Source organism: Loxodonta africana, chromosome 27 (genome assembly GCF_030014295.1).
Source record: "Loxodonta africana isolate mLoxAfr1 chromosome 27, mLoxAfr1.hap2, whole genome shotgun sequence".
Lineage (NCBI taxonomy): Eukaryota > Metazoa > Chordata > Mammalia > Proboscidea > Elephantidae > Loxodonta > Loxodonta africana.
In genome coordinates, this window is record NC_087368.1 from 37,083,321 (window position 1) to 37,103,626 (window position 20,306).

Consider the following 20,306-nt stretch of genomic DNA (forward strand, 5'->3'; position numbering starts at 1 on the left):
AAACCCTATGGGGCAGTTCTGCTCTGTCCTACAGGGTCGCTATGAGTCGGAATCAAGTGGACAGCAGCGGGTTTTGGTTTAGTTGCTCTACTTGTGGTTCTTAGAACTGTTCCCTCACCAGCAGCATTAGCATTAGCAATTGCCGGGGAACTTGTTAGAAATGCAAGTTCTCAGCAGGGGTTCAAACCTGAGTGAAGGAGTTCAAAGCCCTGGTACACTGACCTTGAGGTCATGAGTTTCTTTCTGATTGAAGGAGCCTCCTGGCCGGTGGAGGCATAAACTTCTACTGACTGTGATTTGGTTCTAGGCACTGTGCTGGTGGGTTTCTACATCTCATTTCTCAAAGCAACTCTGAGGTGGGCATTACTACCCACTTTACAGATGGAGAAATTGAGGCTCAGAGAGGTTAAATAACTTGCCCAAAGTCACAAGGTCATTGGTAGTGGAGGGAACTCAGACCCAGTCTTCTGGGTCCGAAGCTGGTGCCCCCCGCCCACACCACCACCACCTGCCTTCCTGCAGGAAGGACCCAGGCAGTACTTGCTGCTATGAGCTGACCCTTCAGCTAGTTACCAGAGACATCGTCACACTATGGGTCAGACCTGAGAGATGTTTCTGAAACTGATAAATGTCTGGGGAGCTTGAGTAAGACGCCCTAGCTAGTAACCGTGACAGCCAGAGTCGGCGCTGGACTGTGCGGTAAGACGCCCTAGCTAGTAACCGTGACAGCCAGAGTCGGCGCTGGACTGTGCGGTAAGACGCCCTAGCTAGTAACCGTGACAGCCAGAGTCGGCGTTGGACTGTGCGGTAAGACGCCCTAGCTCGTAACCGTGACAGCCAGAGTCGGCGCTGGACTGTGCAGCTGACGATAGCGTTACCCATTGGATTGCAAATGGAAAGCTTTATGTCACATTTGGGGAGTTGATTCCAGTTTTGTGACGGAGGATCAGTTTGGTCCCTGTTGCCCACAGAGAGGAGGTATGCCTGTTCATTTGTGCAAATCTGTCCAGATTTGTGAGATGTGGTTGTATGAGGTGTGTGTGTGAGGTGTGAGTGTGTGTGTGAGGTGTGTGTGAATGTGGGTGTGATGTGTGGGTGTATGAGATGTGTGTGAGTGTAACTGGGTGTGTGCATGACAGAGAGAGACAGGCAAAGTTAGTGCCTAAAGAGCCCGACTACATTTGGAGCTCACTGGAGTTCCCAGTCTGGGTCATGGTTTAAAAACATGGCACACACACGCGTGAGTGGACAACCTGAGTCCTCACCCTGTGCCCCTTCTTCTGGACACAGGTCTCAGCATTCCCCAGGGATGTGGAGATTCGAGCACTGATCGAAGGACAATTCATGGCCAAGAGGATTCATGCCGAGGGCCTGGGCTACCGAGTCAGTAAGTGAGCTGCTGGCAAGATCTCTTCTGGGGTTGGGTCCCAGGACCTGGCTCACACCCTGAGGTGCTTGAGTGTTTCTCATCCTCCAGGCCTGGGCTCGCAGAGCAGGGTCCATTGAGGCTCTGTTACAGGGGGCTTCATGCTAGAAGGAGATGGAGTCTGGCCCCTAGTGGTGGGGTGAGTGAGTCAGCGGGTACCTGTGGTGAGGCGTGGACTAGGAGGCAGCTTGTTCCTGCTTCTCTCCTGTCCCCCCCCGTAGCCAGATCTCCTAGCCAGTGCGGTAGGACTTGGAGAGGTCTTTCTGCAACCCCAAGCTTCAAGCCCCAGACTAAATGTCCCAAGCTCTGGACCCTGAGGACATGGGCAGTGTGGCCGTGTAGATGGGAGGAGTCTGGTCTGGAGCCATGGCTGGACCTTGGCCTTCTAGCCCAGCCAGGCCCTGTTTCCTTATGGAGACAATCCTGGGCCTTTCAGCTTGGAGCAGGGAAGACTGGGGATATGTTACCTCTGTCAAAACTCAGAAGACTGCATCAGAGAAGGGGCTGAGAGGGTAGAACTGGGGCCATGGGGAGGCAGATAAGGGGGAGAAGGGGATTTCTAAGAACCTGAGCTGTGGAACGGACAGCTTTAGGAGGTCAGTGAACTCCCTTTACTGATGGCGTTGGAATGGATGGTCTGTAAGGAGGTTGAACTGATGGACCATGGACTCCCAGATGTATTTCTAAGAGGTATTTGTCCCTCTGGGTAGCAGCTGATGTCACTGGAGAAGATGGAAAAACTCAGAAGTCTCGTTCTTGAGGGCTTGCTTGCAATACTTTTGTGGACAACCCATGTTCTATATGCTTTACATCTTTGAACCAATCAAGGAAGAGGATACTATAAAAATATGCATTAGGTAAACCTTTTTGAAAACCTTATGGGCAGCATCTACTAAAGCTGAATATATACCTACCCGACGGCCTCACTCCTAGGTCAGTGTCCAGCAGAAATGCATGCGTGTGTTCACCAAAGATGTACATGAGAAAATACATACGAGACCATATACAAAGACCTACATGAGGGCACATACGTGCGTTGACCAGCTCTTGTTTTGTTCGTGGTTGATCATAATCTTACTCCGTTTTATGAGTGTCTAAAAAGGATAAAAAGGCACTTTACATAAGAACAATGATAACCTGTTGCCGTCCAGTCAGTTCCAACTCAGTGACCCTGTAGGACAGAGTAGAACTGCCCCATAGGGTTTCCAAGGCTGTAATTTTACAGAAGCAGACTGTCACATCTTTCTCCCATGAAGCCACTGGATGGGTTCGAACCTCCAGCCTTTCGGTTAGCAGCCAAGCACTTAACCACTGTGCCACCAGGGCTCCTTAAGAATGGTGATAATGTTCTTACTTACAGCGACCCCGTGTACAGCAGAACAAAGCACTGCCCTGTCCTGCGCCGTCCTCACAGTCATTACGCTTGAGCCCATTGTTGCAGCCACTGTGTCCACCCATCCCATTGAGAGTCTTCCTCTTTTTCACCGACCCTCTACTCTACCAAGTGTGATGTCCTTCTCCAGGGACTGGTCTCTCCTGATAACGTGTCCAAAGCACATGAGACAGAGTCTAGCCATCCTTGTTCCTAAGGAGCACTCTGGCTGCACTTCCTCCTGGACAGATTTGTTCGTTCTTCCAGCACTCCATGGTATATTCGATATTCTTCGCCATCACCATAGTTCAAAGGCATCAATTCTTCTTCGGTCTTCCTTATTCATTGTCCAGCTTTCACTTGCACACAAGGCGATTGAAAACACCATGGCTTGGGTCAGGTACAGCGTAGTCCGTTAAGTGACATCTTTGCGTTTTAACCCTTTAAAAAGGTCTTTTGCAGCAGATTTTCCCTACGCAGTGTGTCGTTTGATTTCTTGACTGCTGCCTTTGCCAGTGTTGATTGTGGATCCAAGTAAAATGAAATCCTTGAAAACGTCAGTATTTTCTCCATTTATCATAATGTCGTTTATAGGTCCAGCTGTGAGGATTTCTGTTTTTTTGTATGTTGAGGTGTAATTCACGAAGATTGTTGATAGTACTAATAATTTGTTGTTGTTATTTGTCATTCCCATGTGTATGGAGTAGAACTGTTCTCTGTGGGGTTGTCAAGGCTGTGATCTTTGGAAGCAGATTGCCAGGCCTGTCTTCTGAGGTGCCTCTGGGTGGGTTGGAACCACCAAACTTTCTACTAGTAGTCGAGCACCACCCAGGAACTCATGAGTGATAATAGAGCCAACATTTAGTGAGCACCTACTGTGTGCCTGGCCTTGTTCCTAAGCCTGTCATCCTTATTAACCAGTCCTTTAAGGTAGGTACTGTTATTGCTCTCACTTCACAAAGTAGGAAACGAGTCTCGTGGCAATTAAGTGACTTGCTCAAGTTCGGCAGAACTGGGATCTGAACCAAGCCAACTTGTCCCTAGACTCCTGGTTCTTAACCTCTGGGCCAATCTGCTCTATTTAAGGAATGATGGCTCTCTCGATGTTTACAGACACCATCAAATATATGCATCTAGCTAGGCTGGACAAAGGCACACTTCCTTTTTAGTTTAGCCTTCTTTTGAATTAACTGAGTAATTTTTAGTATTTCTTTTTTTTCCCTTTTAGCTACGCTTCTTTGTAATAAGTTTTAAAGTGAAGTCCTTAAAACAGTCTACCTTAATTAATGTTATACTCTTGAATTTGTTACCAGTACTCTTGCACTAGAAGAAAGACTAAAGGAAGTTTTTTTCAGGCAAATGGGAAAAATCATACCAGATGGAAAGTCAGATCTTTAGGAAAAATATAGAGCAACTCTAAGAGTGCAGATATGTTGGCAGTGGGTTCTCGCAGTTTCTGTTTGTTTGAAAATGTATTTATTTTCATGTCCAAAAGAATATTTATTTTCATGTTGTTTTTAGCTACAGAATTCTAGGTTGACACTTTTTCTTTTAGCACTTTCAAAATGTCATTACAGTGTCTTCTGGCCTAGTAATGTTCGAGATGAGAGACCGCTGTCATTCTTAGAGCTGGTCCCCTGAATATAATATAGTTTGCTTCTCTGGCTGATGTAAAATATTTCTATTTATCTCTGATTTTTGACTGTTTGATTATGGCAGCCCTACATATGATTTTGGAAACCCTGGTGGCGTAGTGGTTAAGTGCTACGGCTGCTAACCAAAGGGTTGGCAGTTCAAATCCGCCATGCGCTCCTTGGACACTCTGTGGGGCAGTTCTACTCTGTCCTGTAGGGTCGCTATGAATCACAATTTACTCGACGGCACTGGGTTTACATATGGTTTTCTTTGTATTTGTCCTACTTGTGGTTTACTCAGCTTTTTGAATGTGTAGGTTGATATCTTTTACCCGTTTTGGAAAATTCTTAGCCATTGTCTCTTGAAATATTTCTGTCCCTCTGTTACCTCTTTTCTTTTCTTCTGGACGTAAATTACACATTTGTTATCTTCCCATAGGCCTTTGGCTCTCTGTTTTCTCTTTTTATCTCCCTTCTTCAGTGTGGATAATTTCCATTGGCTCTTCCTGTTTACTAACCCGTTCTCCTGATGTAGACAACGTGCTGTTATGCCCATCTAACAAATTCTTCATTTTAGATACTGTGTTTTTTTCCAGTTCTAGAATTTTCATCTGGTTCTTTTATAGTTTCTTATTTCTGTGCTGAAGTCGCCCATATTTTAGCCATATTACCCATCTTTTCCTCTGAATTTTTATAATTACTGTAAAGTTCTTATCTGCTAATTCAGCTGAGAGCCTGCCTCTATTGACTATTTTGCCCCTGTTTCCTGCTTCTTAAAATGTCATGTGGTTTTGATTAAATGCTGGACATTGTATTTAAAGTACAGTGGTAACTGAAGTAGTTAGTTTTTTTTTTTTTTTGACCTTTTTTTTTTTTTAATAACTTTTATTAAGCTTCAAGTGAACGTTTACAAATCCAATCAGTCTGTCACATATAAGTTTACATACATCTCACTCCCTACTCCCACTTGCTCTCCCCCTCTTGAGTCAGCCCTTCCAGTCTCTCCTTTCGTGACAATTTTGCCAGCTTCCCTCTCTCTCTATCCTCCCATCCCCCCTCCAGACAAGAGTTGCCCACACAATCTCAAGTGTCCACCTGATATAATTAGCTCACTCTTCATCAGCGTCTCTCTCCCACCCGCTGACCAGTCCCTTTCATTTCTGATGAGTTGTCTTCGGGGATGGTTCCTGTCCTGTGTCAACAGAAGGTCTGGGGACCATGGCCGCCGGGATTCCTCCAGTCTCAGTCAGACCATTAAGTTTGGTCTTTTTATGAGAATTTGGGGTCTGCATCCCACTGATCTCCTGCTCCCTCAGGGGTTCTCTATTGCGCTCCCTGTCAGGGCAGTCATCGATTGTGGCCGGGCACCAACTAGTTCTTCTGGTCTCAGGATGATGTAGGTCTCTGGTTCAAAACCTTTCACTTTGAGATAATTATAGATTCACATTTAGTTGTAATAAGTGTCTGATACTGTATTTTTACGCAAATAATGCGCACCTTCTGTGGTTGTTTGTCAACCTCACCTTCCTTCGAGAGGTATTTTCATAAGTGCGCTACGCTAATCTTTTACAGCAACATGTAAAAACATTGGCATCATGATGCTTACGAAAATACCTCGCGGGGAGGGTGCAGTTGGCAAATGTAGAAGGCACACGTTCTTTGTGTAAAAATACGGCATTTAACTGTAGAAAGGTTTTGCTTGTTCTTCTTCAGCCTGCTAGGGTAAGAGTGTGGTCTTTCTAAATCTAACTGTGAGTTGGGTCAACATAGTATTGCCACTTTACTTAGTTTTAGTTCACCAGTGGTTACAATGTCTTGAGGTTGGGATCAGGCCCCCTTCTCAATCAGGTCTTTGGGATCTAAGCACTGTGATGTTATAGAAATCTCTTTCTGCTTTCCAACCCTGCCCCTAGTTTCCACATCACACTTAAACAGTAGATGTCTATGGGAGAATTGATGGGTGGGGAGACGTAGCTCTACATTTGAGAGAGAATCTCCTGGAGATTCCAGTCTGCCACACCAACGGAAACGCAGTTGTTCAATGTCTGACGGGTTTCTTCTTATCCTGGGTGGAGTTTCTCTGCCTTTGGAGACTTACTCCCCGACCCCTTCCATACTACAGGGATGAATCAGCACGTAAGGGCTCATCTCATTCTGTGATAGTTTATTTAGTCTTGCCTGGATTCACAGCTATTTAGTGTGTGATTTAGGTGAAAGTTTACAGAGCAATTTAGTTTCTCGTTAAAAAGTTAATAAATTGTTTTGTGATACTGGTTGCCAATTCCTCGATGTGTCAACAGTCTCCCCGTCTCCACCCCAGGCTCTGTTTCCATTCGTCCAGTTTTCCTGTCCTTTCCTGCCTTCTCGTCTTTGTTTTTGGGCTGCTGTGCCCTTTGGTCTCGTATACACGATTGAACTGTGAAGCACGTTCCTCACGTGTATCATTGTTGACCCTATAAACCTGTCTAATCTTTGACTGAAGAGCGAACCTCAGGAGCTACTTCAGTACTGATTTAAAGGGTGTCCAAGGGACATACTTGTAGGGTTTCTCCAGTCTTTGTCAGGCTGGCAGGCCTGTTTTTTTTTTTTTTAATTTTGTTCTACATTTTTCTCCCACTCTCTCCGGGACCCCCTGTTGTGATCCCTGCCAGAGCAGTTGGTGGTGGAATTGAGCACCATCTAGTTCTGGGCTCAGTCTGGTGGAGGCTGTGGTAGTTGTGGTCCATTAGTCCTTTGGACTACATCCACAAATTTTTTTTTTAATAATTTTTATTGTGCCTTAAGTGAAAGTTTACAAATCAAGTTAGTCTCTCACACAAAAATCCATATACACCTTGCTACATACTCCCAGTTACTCTCCCCCTAATGAGACAGCCTGCTCTCTCCCTCCACTCTCTCTTTTCATGTCCATTTCGCCAGCTTCTAACCCCCTCCACTCTCTCATCTCCCCTCCAGGCAGGAGATGCCAACATAGTGTCAAGTGTCTGCCTGATCCAAGAAGCTCACTCATCACCAGCATCCCTCTCCAACCCACTGTCCAGTCCAATCCATGTCTGAGGAGTTGGCTTCAGGAATGGTTCCTGTCCTGGGCCAACAGAAGGTCTGGGGGCCATGACCACTGGGGTCCTTCTAGTCTCAGTCAGACCATTAAGTCTGGTCTTACGAGAATTTGGGGTCTGCATCCCACTGCTGTCCCGCTCCCTCAGGGGTTCTCTGTTGTGCTCCCTGTCAGGGCAGTCATCGGTTGTAGCCAGGCACCATCTAATTCTTCTGGTCTCAGGATGATGTAGTCGCTGGTTCATGTGGCCCTTTCTGTCTCTTGGGCTTGTAATCGCCTTGTGTCCTTGGTGCTCTTCATTCTCCTTTGATCCAGGTGGGTTGAGACCAATTGTACATCCACAACTTTTTGATAGCTTTAATTAAAATATGGATATTTTTGTTTATTCAGCATTCTGTCATTGTTACAGCACAAGTGGTATTCTTTCTTGACCAACTCTGTCTTAACCAGAATCTGAACTATATATCTTTTAGTAGGTTGAGATTTAATATTTTTTATTGTGAAAAATATCATGCGTACAGTTTATACATCATATGGCTAATTGTAAAGCTATTAATAAGTCCAATACCTGTTTATTCAGCACTCTGGTGAAGAAAGAACACTGCCAGAACCACAGAACTTCTGTGTGTACCTCCTCCGTTGCATCCTCATCCCCCGTGGGGTAATTTCTATCCTGATTTTGTATTATCATTCTTCAGGGGTTCTTAATACTTTTGCCAGCTTTGTACGCATCCCCAGCCTTACCTTGTTTTGTTTTGCCTTCCTCTGAACTTCATAATTCATGGAATAATACTGTGTGTGTTCTTGTGTGACTTGCTTTTTTAACTAAATGTTGTGTTATGAGTTCATCCATGTTAAAGAGCCTAGCTATTAGGAGTTAACTTCCATCGCAGTGTAGTATTGCATTACGTGATTATGCCAGGATTTATTTATCCAATCTACGGTGATAGCCATTGCTATTATAAACAGTGCTGCTATGAATAATTTTGTAAATGTCTTTGGGTGATTTTTCTTCGTTCCATCTTTTTGCCTCTTAATAGGCACTGTTAGTAAACTGACAGCCGAGAGAGAGTGATTTATGAGAGAGCAAATGGAAACCTCAGTGTCTTATGACTTTTTTTTCCTGTTGCCCTCGAGCCGATTCCAACTCGTAGCGACCTATAGGAGAAAGTAGAGCGGCCCCACAGGGCTTCCAAGGAGTGGCTGGTAGATTCAAACGGCCTGAATTTTGATTAGCAGCTGAGCTCTTAACCCCTGCACCACCAAAGCTCCCTGTTATGAGTTAGTCTTGGAAAACAATGGTGTGTGAATTCCAAGACCTTTATGACTTAGTCTTGGAATTCACACACCATTATTTACACAATAGCCTACTGGTTATACGAGTCAACTCTATCAAATGAGAGAAGGGGCTACAATAGGGCACGAAGAACGGGAGGCAGGGATCACTTGAGGGCATCTTAGATCTGGCTGACATATCAGTTGTCTGACTTTCCTACTACCACTGTAACAAAACCCCAGTAGGGCCATGTTCTCCCAGAGTGTGCCGGGGAAGGTCCAGCCACAGCTGTGGTGTCCTCTTCAGAGCACGCTTTATCAGTTTTTACGATATGGATAGGCTGAGAATGTTCCGAATCTTCAAGTTCTACTTCCCAGAAAACGATTGAACGTAATTCAGCCAAGTTTTTTGCCTCTTGATAGCAAGGGATCGCCTTTCCCCTGGTGTCCAGTGACGTGTTCATCATTTCCCCCTAAGGCCTCACCAGAAGCACATTTAGCGTCCATATTTTTAGCAACATTCTGTTCATGGTGATAGAAACTTTCTCTACGACTCTCCTCTCTTCTTTCTGAGCTGTCATCAGAATTGCCTTTAATATCCACAGTCCTACCAACAATGTCTTTAGCGTGGAGCCCTGGTGGCTCAGTGGTTAAGAGCTTGGCTGCTAACCAAAAGATCAGCAGTTCAAATCCACCAGCCACTCCTTGGAATCCCTATGGGGAAAGTTCTACTCTGTCCTATAGGGTCGCTATGAGTCGAAATTGACTCGAGGGCAATGAGTTTTGGTTTTGGTCTTTAAAGCAATCTAGGCTTTTACTATCAAGCACCTTAAAATTCTTCCATCTTCTGCTTATCCAATTCCAAAGCCACTTCTACATTTTCAGGTGTCTGTTACACGTCACACTTCCCGGTGCCAAAATCTGTATTACTTTCACAGGGCTGCTATAACAAAGTACAGTCAGGTGGGTGACTTTAACAATAGAAATTTATTGTCTCACAGTTCTGGAAGTTAGTGGTCTGAATTCAGGGAGTCAGCAGAGCCCTGTTCTCTCTGCGGGCTGTAGGGAAAGATCCTTTCTTGTCTGTCTCAGCTTCTAGGAGCCCCCAGCGTATCTTGGCATGTAGGTGGCTGTGTCTGAGTTACCTAGTGCTGCTATAACAGAAGTACCACAAGCGGATGGCTTTGACAAACAGAAGTATATTTCTCACAGTCTAGGAGGCTAGAAGTCTGAATTCAGGACGCCAGCTCCGGGGAAAGGCTTTCTCTATCAGTTCCAGGGGAAGGTCCTTCTCATCAGTCTTCCCCGGTCTAGGAGCTTCTCCGCGTAGGAACTCCGGGTCCAAAGAACGTGCTCTGCTCCTGGCTCTTCTTTCTTGGTGGTAATTAGGTTTCTTTCCTCTCTGCTTGCTTCCCTGTGTTACATCTCAAAAGAGATTGACTTAGATCACAACCTAATCCTGTAGATTGAGTCCTGCCTCATTGATGTAACTGGCTCTAATCCGGCCTTGTTAACATCACAGAGGTCGGGATTTACAACATACAGGATAATCACATCAGATCACAAAATGGTGGACAGACACACAATATTGGGAATCATGGCCTAGCCAAGTCGACACCCATTTTGGGGGGACACAGTTCAGACCATAACAGCCATCTTTCCTCTGTCTGTCTGTGTCTCTTCTCTTTTATAGGACACTATTCAGATGGGGTTAGGACCCAACCTTCTGCAGCATGACTTCCTATTAACTGATAACATCTTCACAGACCCTATTTCCAAACAAGGTCGCATTCACAGGTACCAGCAGTTAGAACGCCTGCATGTCTTTTTGAGGGACACACTTCAGACATAGAGAAAGCTTCTACATGTCTCTCGTAAGAGTGGTGTTGGTTGTAAGCTTTGGGTATGTGACCCTTTTCCGTTTAAGGAGCTCCTCTCTATTCCTGGTTCATTGAGAATTTTATTATTATTATTAATAAGAGGCGAATGGGGCAGTCCTCTGCAACAGCCTTACAAGCAGATAATGTCTGACAGGCCTGCATGGACAGAGGCGAGCTTTGGATCCCCCCCGGCCCCCCAGACTGCGTCGTACACAGGAGGCGTTAGCCCACCCCAAGCCCTGTGTGGCTGAGCAATTCTGGAAAATAGCCCTTTCTTCTTTCTCCCTTGGGGAATAGCCACAGCCATTCATTTGTGTCTTTTTTCCTTGCAGTGCCTAAGACAAAGATTCTGGCCACTGGGGGAGCGTCTCACAACAGAGACATCTTGCAGGTAAGTGCGGGTAGCAGGCCCTGTGGCGTCTTCCACCTGTTACTTGGAGGAGCCACCAACTCGAAAGGAAGGGCCACCGCTGTTCCCAGACTCCCAGGAAGCCAGCTCAGTTGCATTTCACAGTGTAAGCAGGTTCTGTCTTACACTCAGGTGATATCTGCTGCCCTGTGGGTCTGCGCTCTGACACCAGTGCTGCCCTCTGGAGTCACATGGAAAGTACCCTTCCTTCCAAGTAGCAAACCTTCTGGCGTTTAACATCAGTGCTCTTGTCTTCCTCCAGTCCCCTCCCTTCCACTGTGAACATCTCTGGTTATCTGCCAGTCATTCCTCTTGTAACACAGTTGCCAGACATTGTCACTGTCCTTCTGATCCTCCATCATGCTAGAAATACATGACCAAACGTGGACTCAGCCTGTAGATATCTGACACTCAGGGCCGTCACACCGTGTGTGTGTTCTCACTGGGACATCCCGTGTTTTGGATACAGCCCGAGGCTGCCCCAGCTGTTGGAGTGACTGCGTCAGCTGTTGGCTTGTCATATACCTGTCCTGTGTAAGGTCCTCTAGAGGCAGAGTCTGGAATGAGAATTCTCAGGAAGTGATTTCAGAATGCTTCCAGGAGAATGGCAATGAGGGTATTGGGATAGGTCAGCCGAAGAAGGAAAAGGAGGGATATGGTCTTGGTGGGAGTCTGCTTTGGCCTGATCCCATGGGGAGCCTTGGAGCATGAATGACTCCACAGGGTTGCCTTGGGTCAAGAGAACCAGCTGTCTGCCGTGGGGAGGGATGGGCACAGCCTCCTGTGAGAGGTGGCCACTGCTCAGCAGAGGGCAGTTCTCTCCAGGAGGGGCAGCTCTGAGCCGCTAGCAGCCAGTGCTCACAGCAGCTGGGGAAGGACGCGCACCTGTCTCGGAGTAGGGGGTCTGGACAGGACAACAGTGCCACCTCCTGCAATCCCCCTGCTCAGCCAGGACCCCCAGGTCTTTCCCATTCTACGTTTATGTGATAGAACTTTCAGACTTGGATGGAAAATTTATTTTTATCCTTATGAAACATAACGTTTTTCATTTGAATTGGTTTGAGCTTGTTTATATTAGCCTGATACTCTACCGTCCCCAGCTCTAGACCGTTTATTAAACATACTGAGTCTTCATCCTATTTTTAATAAAACAGTAAAACAGCACAGGGACAGCGGGAGTGCTGTGGCCCTCTGTGATATACTTCACGAGTGCTGTCTTGAACAGTTTTAGGTTCCCGTTCACGGGCAGTTTGCTAAGCCCACACCCCAACCACTTCCTTAATCAGACTCTGTAACACGCCTGGGCTGCAAAATACACACCCAACTGCTAGAGGCCCCCAGATGCCCATCACCAGGGACGGCCCCTTCTTCCTTCTTGTTGTTAGGTGCTGTCGGGTCTGCTCCAACTTACAACGACCCTACATACAGCAGAATGGAACACTACCTGGTCCTGCACCTTCCTCACAATCATTGTTGTGTTTGAGCCCATTTGTCTTAGTCACCTAGTGCTGCTGTAACAGAAATACCGCAAGTAGATGACTTTAACAAAGAAAAATTTATTCTCTCACAGTCTAGGAGGCTAGAAGTCCGAATTCAGGGTGCCAGCTCCAGGGGAAGGCTTTCTCTCCCTGTTGGCTCTGGGGAAGGTCCTTGTCATCAATCTTCCCTGGTTAAGGAGCTTCTCAGCGCAGGCGCCCCAAGTCCAAAGGACTTGCTATTCTCCTGGCTTTTCTTTCTTGGTGGTATGAGGTCCCGTGTCTCTCTGCTTGCTTTTCTCTTTTATATCTCAAAAGAGATTGATTTAAGACACAACCTAATCTTGTAGATTGAGTCCTGCCTCATTAACATAACTGCTGCTAATCCCACCTCATTAACATCATGGAGGTAGGATTTGCAATACACAGGAAAATCACATCAGATGACAAAATGGTGGACAGTCACACAATACTGGGAAGCATGGCCTAGCTAAGTTGGTGTACGTTTTGGGGGGACACAGTTCAATCCATAACACCATTGTTGTACCTACTTTGTCAGTCCATCTTGTTGAGGGTCTTCCTGTTTTTTGCCTACCCTCTACTTTACTGAGCATGATGTCGGTCTCCAGGGACTGGTCCCTTCCCATACCATGTCCAAAATACATAAGATGAAGCCTTGCTTCTAAGGAGCATTCTGGGTGTACTTCTTCCAGTACGCATTTGTTTGTTGTTCTGGTAGTCTACGGTATATTCAACATTCTTTGCCGGCGTCATAATCCAGAGGCACCAATTCTTCTTCCATCTTCCTTGTTCATTGTCCAGCTTTCTCATGCATATGAAGTGATAGAAAATACCATGGCTTGGGTCAGGCACACCTCAATCCTCAAAGCGACATCTTTGCTTTTTAACATTTTAAAGAGATCTTTTGCAGCAGATTTGCCCAGTGCAATTACGTTGTTTGATTTCTTGACTGCTGCTTCCGTGGGCGTTGATTATAGATCCTTGGGTCTCCAGAATCATTCAAAATACCCAATCCTTGGGAATCCTTTGAAACCTAGCCAACCCCACCCCACTTTCCACACATAAGCCCCCCTCCCACAGCTCCAGCTCGCTATTCCCTGTTCCCTGGTTAGGACCCCCAGTGTGCCCTCATGTGACAGCCTTTGGAGCTGTAAGTAACAGAGTCCTGCCCTTCATCTGTCCGGAGATCGTTGTGTTGTGTCCTGTCGTCATCAGAACCTCACAAATGTTGAGGCACTCTCCCTCCAGGATCTCCCCCAGGTCATCCTGGCCTTATTGTCACCAGTGTGGTGGGATCTGGTGGCATAGCCAAGCACACTTTTAAAGCAGTAGAGGTGGAATGGAAGGGATAGGAAGACATATGGGGAAGGGGAGTCTGGAAAACACACCCCAAAATGTCCATGTTCCTTCTGAGAATGACTCAGGACAGTAAAAACCAGCGTGTCCTCTCCAGGTGCTCGCAGATGTGTTTGATGCCCCGGTGTATGTCACAGACACTGCCAACTCGGCCTGTGTGGGCTCCGCGTACCGAGCTTTTCACGGTAGGTCGATGGCTGGGGGACAGCTGCCTCTGCAAGGCCTTGGGGCACTGGCTGGGCTGAGGAGGGTGGAAGGGTAAGGATAGGCTGTTGCAGTCTTTGGGGTTTTGGCTTCATTTGTCTCCCTACCCCGAGGCCAAAACCAACCCAAACCCTCTGTTCCTTTATTCTCCACATACCTTGGCAAAGGGGGAAAGGACCTGTCCAGAACGAGGCCTGGTCAGAGTCAGGCTCAGCAGATATTGGAAAAGGACGTGGACAAGCTTGAGAGCACCCAGGCATGGGCTTCACAGCTGCTGGGAGGGGAGGCGGCGAAGTCGGGAGCAGTCTTTTCAGCAGGAAGCTGAGACGGAGCTGAAGGCTTCAGACCCAAACAGTCCAGGACCCTGGACAGCTCCACAGAGGCCTTTTGTTCTCACGACGGCCTCCCCAGAACTTCAGAAGTTAAAGGAATCGCCCCGCCTACGGGAGTTCCCCAGGGAGGGCACTTGCCCTCAAGGGCATCCTTCCTCCAGTCTGGACCCATTTGCTGTGTCCGCTGCCCGCTCCGGGAGCCCCTCAGGCTGCCACGTACCTCAGGGTTTTTGTTCTTTCTCTCTAGTGCTTGCACTCTTAGAGTGGTTTACTCTTGACATCTTTTTTATTTTATTGCATTTTAATTGAAAGCTTACAGCACAAATTTGTTTTTCATTCAAAAATTTATACACAAGTTGTGACATTGGTGCCGTCCCCGCAATGCGTCCGGACTCCCCCTTTCCCCATCTGCCCCAGGTTCCCTATGTCCATTCATGCACTTTCTCTGTCCCTTCCTGTCTTTTCATCTTTGCTTTGGGGCAGGTGTTGCCCAGAGTCTTGACTTCTTAACCCACGCATTTAAACTGAGGTATTTTTTTCAACGTTGAAAATTAATCAGTGAACGTATCTCTCCTTCTCTAAGTTGGGTTAACCTCTTCCTCTTCTGCCTCCCTACATGTGCGCCTCCCTCCACCTCACGCCACCTTCTATATCAAGATCATGTGGGGAATTTATTTCCAGGTGGTTATGTTTTTAATTATATTTTATATCATTGGCTTTTATTTGCACTTAACTATGAATGTTTCTGTTTTTTTTCTCCCCTCAATTTTTTCTCCTTTGTTTCTGTGCTAGTTGTTTAGAATATACAACCTACATAAATTTTTAACCAGGAGTTTGGTAGACGATAATTTTCTGAGGCCATATATATGTCCAGGAGCCCTGGTGGTCAGTGGTTAAGAGCTCGGCTGCTCGCCAAAAAGTCAGCAGTTCCAATCCACCAGCCGCTCCTTGGAAACCCTATGGGGCAGTTCAGCTCTGTCCTGTAGGGTCACTATGAGTCAGAATCAACTTGACAGCAGTGGGTGTTTATCAAGGGCCTCTGTGTGCCAGGCGATGTGCTGGGCATTGGCACTGGGGAGGTGACCCAGGGAGACACAGTCCCTGGCCTCATGGAGCTTACAGTTCAGCAAAGAAGGGCCTGTAAACAGTCGTACAAGTATGTGGCCACAGACTGTGAAAAGGACACTGAGGAAAAGTAGATGGTACTTAGGGCTGGCAGGTCAGGAAGAGCCTCCTGAACAAGTGGTATTTTTAGGTGCATCTTTACAGGAGGGGAAAGAAACAGGCCATCGAAAGCAGAACATTCCATATGGTGAAAAGCTCTGAGGCAGAACGAATTGAAAAGACCAGGGTGGCTTGAACGTGGCGGGTAACCGGGAGGGTGGCGTGTGCTCCTTCTCCTTCTGGGGTTAACTGGCCTGTTCTGTGAAAGTCATTACCACAGTGAGCAAGACAAACTAGACCCCTACTAAAGAGAGGCCTGGGGAGCCCTGGTGGTGTAGATGGTTAAGCACCTACTGCTAATTGAAAGGTTGGTGGTTCTAACCCACCCAGCGGCTCTGTGGGAGAAGGACCTGGCAATCTGCTTCCGTAAAGATTACAGCCAAGGAAACCCTATGGGGCAGCTCTGCTCTGTCACGTGGGGTCACTGTGAGTCCGAACCAGCTCAATGGTACCTAACAACAAAGAGACACCTGGGCTTGAATTTTTTTTTCTTTTTCTGAACAACTAGATGAATAATGTCTTTTATAAGGATCAGCACAAAGCTGGTTCCTACGAGGCTGAGGTTAAAGACGTCCCAAATGTCTAACCTTTCCAAGCTGCTCTCCACTCCATCATCTCTAAAATCAACCGCTCCCTCTCCTGTCTTTGGGTTTCCTAACTTCCTGCAACGTCTCACAGAGCTCATGGACCATATAAAGGAAATGGCTCATGAGGTTGTGGAGCTGGCAAGTCCCAAATTCGTGGGTCAGGTGTAGGCTTCTCCCTGGTCCTCAGTCTCTGCCCAAAGGCACTCAGCTTTCCCGTTCTCCTTCCTTGGTGGTGGTAGGCTCCTCCTCTCTGCTCTGGAATTGGCTCTTTTAAGGCAAAACTGACCAATCCCCTTGGTGGGCTGCAATTACCCTGTCACACAGTCCCGCCCAGTCACCTGAGTTGGGGTTACAAGACCAGGGCTAGACAGTCCACACACAAAAGTAATTAATTGCACCACACAACCTTATCGAGATATAATTTGCAAGATGTGAAATTTACCCATTTTACATGAACAATTGAGTGGTTTTTAGTAAACTCACCAAGTCATGCGACCTTCACCTTAATCCAGTCTTAGTGCCCTTTCACCCCCAGTGAGCTCCTTTGTCCTGCTTCCTGCCTTGACGTCTTCCTGTGGAATGAGAGCCATGTGACATGAGCCTTCCCTTCCAGGCCTTGCAGCTGGAGCAGCGGTGCCCTTTGCAGACGTGGTGAAGTTAGCTCCACAGCCCAGGTTAGCTGTGACCCCGACCCCAGGAGCCGCTCAGGTGAGAGACCACCGGACTCTGGTCAAAGCGTTTGCATTGTGAAAGCCGACTGGGTTTTTTTTTTTCCCCCCAAAAGGTCAGTTTTTCTTTGTCAGCACATTTAACTTGATGTGCTAAAGGGGCAGTCCTTCCTTTTTGAGATGATCAAGAAAACTGAGCGAAAGAAGACAAGATCGGATTCATGAATATCGGTGATCTTTCAGCCCAGGGTCAGATCGATTGCTGAGCATATTGTCATTATTCTGTGTGCCTCAGGATGGACCCCCCCCCACCTCACCAGGTGACAGGAGCCACTGAAAGGCTGTCACCTAGGCACAACATATGCTGGGCTCCTAACACTCAAATCTCAAACCTGGATCCAAGATAGCCATGCAGTGACCCAGGCCGGGAGTGAAGACAGACCCTACTTGTCACAGGTTAGGTTCCCTGGAGAGCAGGTCCTGAGATGTCAGTTAGGATGTGGGAGGTTCATTGGAGGTGCTCTTGGGATCCACACCTGTGGAAGGGAGAAGGCGGAGGAAGAGGGAGAAGGCCATCTGCCGTGCCATCTCAGTGGTACCTTCAGCCAATTCTGAAGCTGGGTTTTACCCAGTTCGGGTAGGGGGCTAGACCTTTTTACTTTGTGTCAACCAGTCACTGCATGTGGGCCTCCCCAGGATGGGGTGAGGCAGCTCTCTATAGCCAAAGCAATCCCCAAAGGGGGCTGACAGCTGAGGGCTGTCTGCCAGCAGTGCTCCCAGGAGCTGAGAGAAGTGCTTCATTCCTGAAGGAGCGTCTGGGCGGTGCACCATAGCCTCCACCACACCTGAAGGTTCTCGCTGTCCAGGAGCAGGGTGGATGCACCTTGTCAGGAACCATGGAGGGTCTGAGAGTCCACTCTACCTGCAAGCTAACAAATGAGCCTGCACAGTTTCCTAGCTGCTGGCAGAAGACATAAGACTCCTGGGTCGGAGACAAGGACTTTCTCACAGCCCAGCAGGCTGCATGAGCTTGGTGCCCTCACTGGCTCCCCTTGTCCCCTAAGCCCCATGGGGTGGTGTGAAGTGGACGCAGGTGCGGAGTGTGTACACAGTGTGTCTGCATCCCAGGTGAGGGCCCCCAAGCTCAGGAAGCCTTACAAAGGAGCTGCATGCAAACCTGCCTGACCTTTGCCCCCAAAGGAGAAGTTGTCTTTATTTTCCTGGACAGCAAACAGATCTGCCCTCTGCCCCAGAGGGAGACTCCTTCTATCTTCTGAAGCTGTTTGCTTACAGACAGCCTTGACAAGATGGCCTGAAACAAAAGCTGTCTCCAGACACGCCCTGGAGAATTGTCTGCCAACACACCTTGGAAGCAGCTACTCATACTTATCAGTGACCAGACACCCACACTTGTAGCGGTGCCCGAGCTCCTGTTCCCTGTTGTGTCTTCATGTTTAAGGAGCCCTAGTGGTGCAGTGGTTAAGAGCTCAGCTGCTAACTGAAAGGTCGGCGGTTCAATCCCACCAGCTGCTCTGTGGGCGAAAGATGTGGCCGTCTGCTTCTGTAAAGATGACAGCCTTGGAAACCCTACGGGGCAGTTCTGCTCTGCCCTGCAAGGTCGCCACGAGCCAGAATTGACGCTGCAGCAGTGAGTTTGGTTTGGTTTGGGGTTCTCATGTCTGAGAGGGAAACCCTGGTGGTGTAGTGGTTAAGAGCTATGGCTGCTAACCAAGAGGTCGGTGGTTTGTAAAGAGTGCAGCCTTGGAAACCACACAGGGAAGTTCTGCTCTGTCCTGCAGGGTTGCTATGAGTCGGAATCAACTCTATGGGTTTGGTTTGGTCTTTTTTATGTTTGAGAGGCAGCTGGATGCGGTGGGAAGACCCAGCATTGTGACCAAGGATGTGTGAGTTCTCTTCCTCCTCCTGCCTGTCCCTTACCATGTGACCTTCACGTGACCTTGAGCAACACTCCTCATCTCTGAGCCTGTGAAGTGTACCCAACATCCGTTCTGCCGCCTTTAACCCACTGATGGGGAGGCTGAAATGGACGGTGAGGGCGAAAGTGCTTTGTAAACATGAAGGCGGGTACAAGCTGGAGACGGCAGCTGTCAGGGTTGGCTTTTTTACCACATCACGTGGGTCAGATGGGAATGCCTTCAGCCACCAAAGAAAAAAAAACAAACAAGCAGAATCCTCGGCTCTGCAGTGGAAAGAGTTCTCACACAACAGGAAGCCTGCAGGTAGTGCCAGCGTTGGCTCAGTGGTTCAGCACGTCTGGCTCTGGGTCTTCTCCCTGAGCTGCTTCTCCACGTTAACGGTGTCCAGTGGAAACCTAGTGTGACCCACAGATGTAAACGTTTTCTGGTGGTCTCGTGTTTTAAAAAAGTAAAAATAGAGATAGGTGAAACTAGTTTTGATAATGTTGTATTGAAACCAGTAGACCCAAAAGGTGTCATTTCAATATGTAAGCGGTATGAAAAATTATTAATGTGATGCTTTTTTATTTTGAAAGTGTTTGAAATCTGGTGTGCATGTTGTAGTTACACGCTAGATGCACTCCAGCTGCTCAGAGACACACGTGCAACTCTGGATGTTCTCTGGGTGGTCACAGGATGTCTGCAGCTGCTCCGGACATTACGTCCTCACACAACACAATCAGCACTCAACGGCAGAAATTAGAGGGTGGCTCTGGGCAGAGAAGGAGACCCCGGGTAGCCCAAACAGTTACGTGCATGGCTGCTAACTAAAAGGTTAGCGGTTCAAATCCGTGCAGAGGCACCTTGGAAGAATAAGCCTGGTGATCTACTTCAGAAAGATTTAAAATAGCAAAAAACCATCCTCGTTGCTGTCGAGTTGATCATGACTCATAGCGACCCTATAGGATAGAGTAGGGCTGGTGGATTCAAACTGCTGACCTCTTGGTTAGCAGCCGTAGCTCTTAACCACTGTGCCACCAGGGCTCTTCCAAAAGATTCCAAAAAGAAAAAGAAATACCAAAACCAGTGCCGTCGAGTCAATTTCAACTCATAGCGAGCCTGTAGGACAGAGTAGAACTGCCCCGTAGAGTTTCCAAGGAGTGCCTCGTGGATTCGAACTGCCGACCCTTTGGTTAGCAGCCATAGCACTTAACCACTACGCTGCCAGGGTTTCCTCCAAAAGATTATAGCCATTGAAAACCCTGTAGAGCACAGTTCTACTCTGAAACACACAAGGTCGCCATGAGTCAGAATTGACCCAATGGCAACTTTTTTTTTGTTCGTTGGTTTGAGCAGAGATTCTCTTCTTGCTTATCAGGGAGAGAAATACATGTCTGTTCCTTCCAAAGCCCCCACCAGACTGCCACCTGGTCACAGGGTCAGCCCTCACTATAGGAAAGGCTGGGGAG

At 47.5% G+C, this 20,306-nt stretch overlaps 1 protein-coding gene across 2 annotated transcripts in view; it reads left to right on the forward strand.

The window, feature by feature from the left end:
- Positions 1-20,306, forward strand: part of XYLB (xylulokinase) — a 57,979-nt gene that overhangs the window by 30,960 nt on the left and 6,713 nt on the right. For both annotated transcript variants that reach the window (XM_064277498.1, XM_064277499.1), the window contains 4 exons: positions 1,291-1,387; positions 10,978-11,036; positions 14,004-14,091; positions 16,867-16,961. In XM_064277498.1, the coding sequence (XP_064133568.1) occupies positions 1,291-1,387; positions 10,978-11,036; positions 14,004-14,091; positions 16,867-16,961 (339 nt within the window). The remainder of the gene's footprint in view (positions 1-1,290; positions 1,388-10,977; positions 11,037-14,003; positions 14,092-16,866; positions 16,962-20,306) is intronic.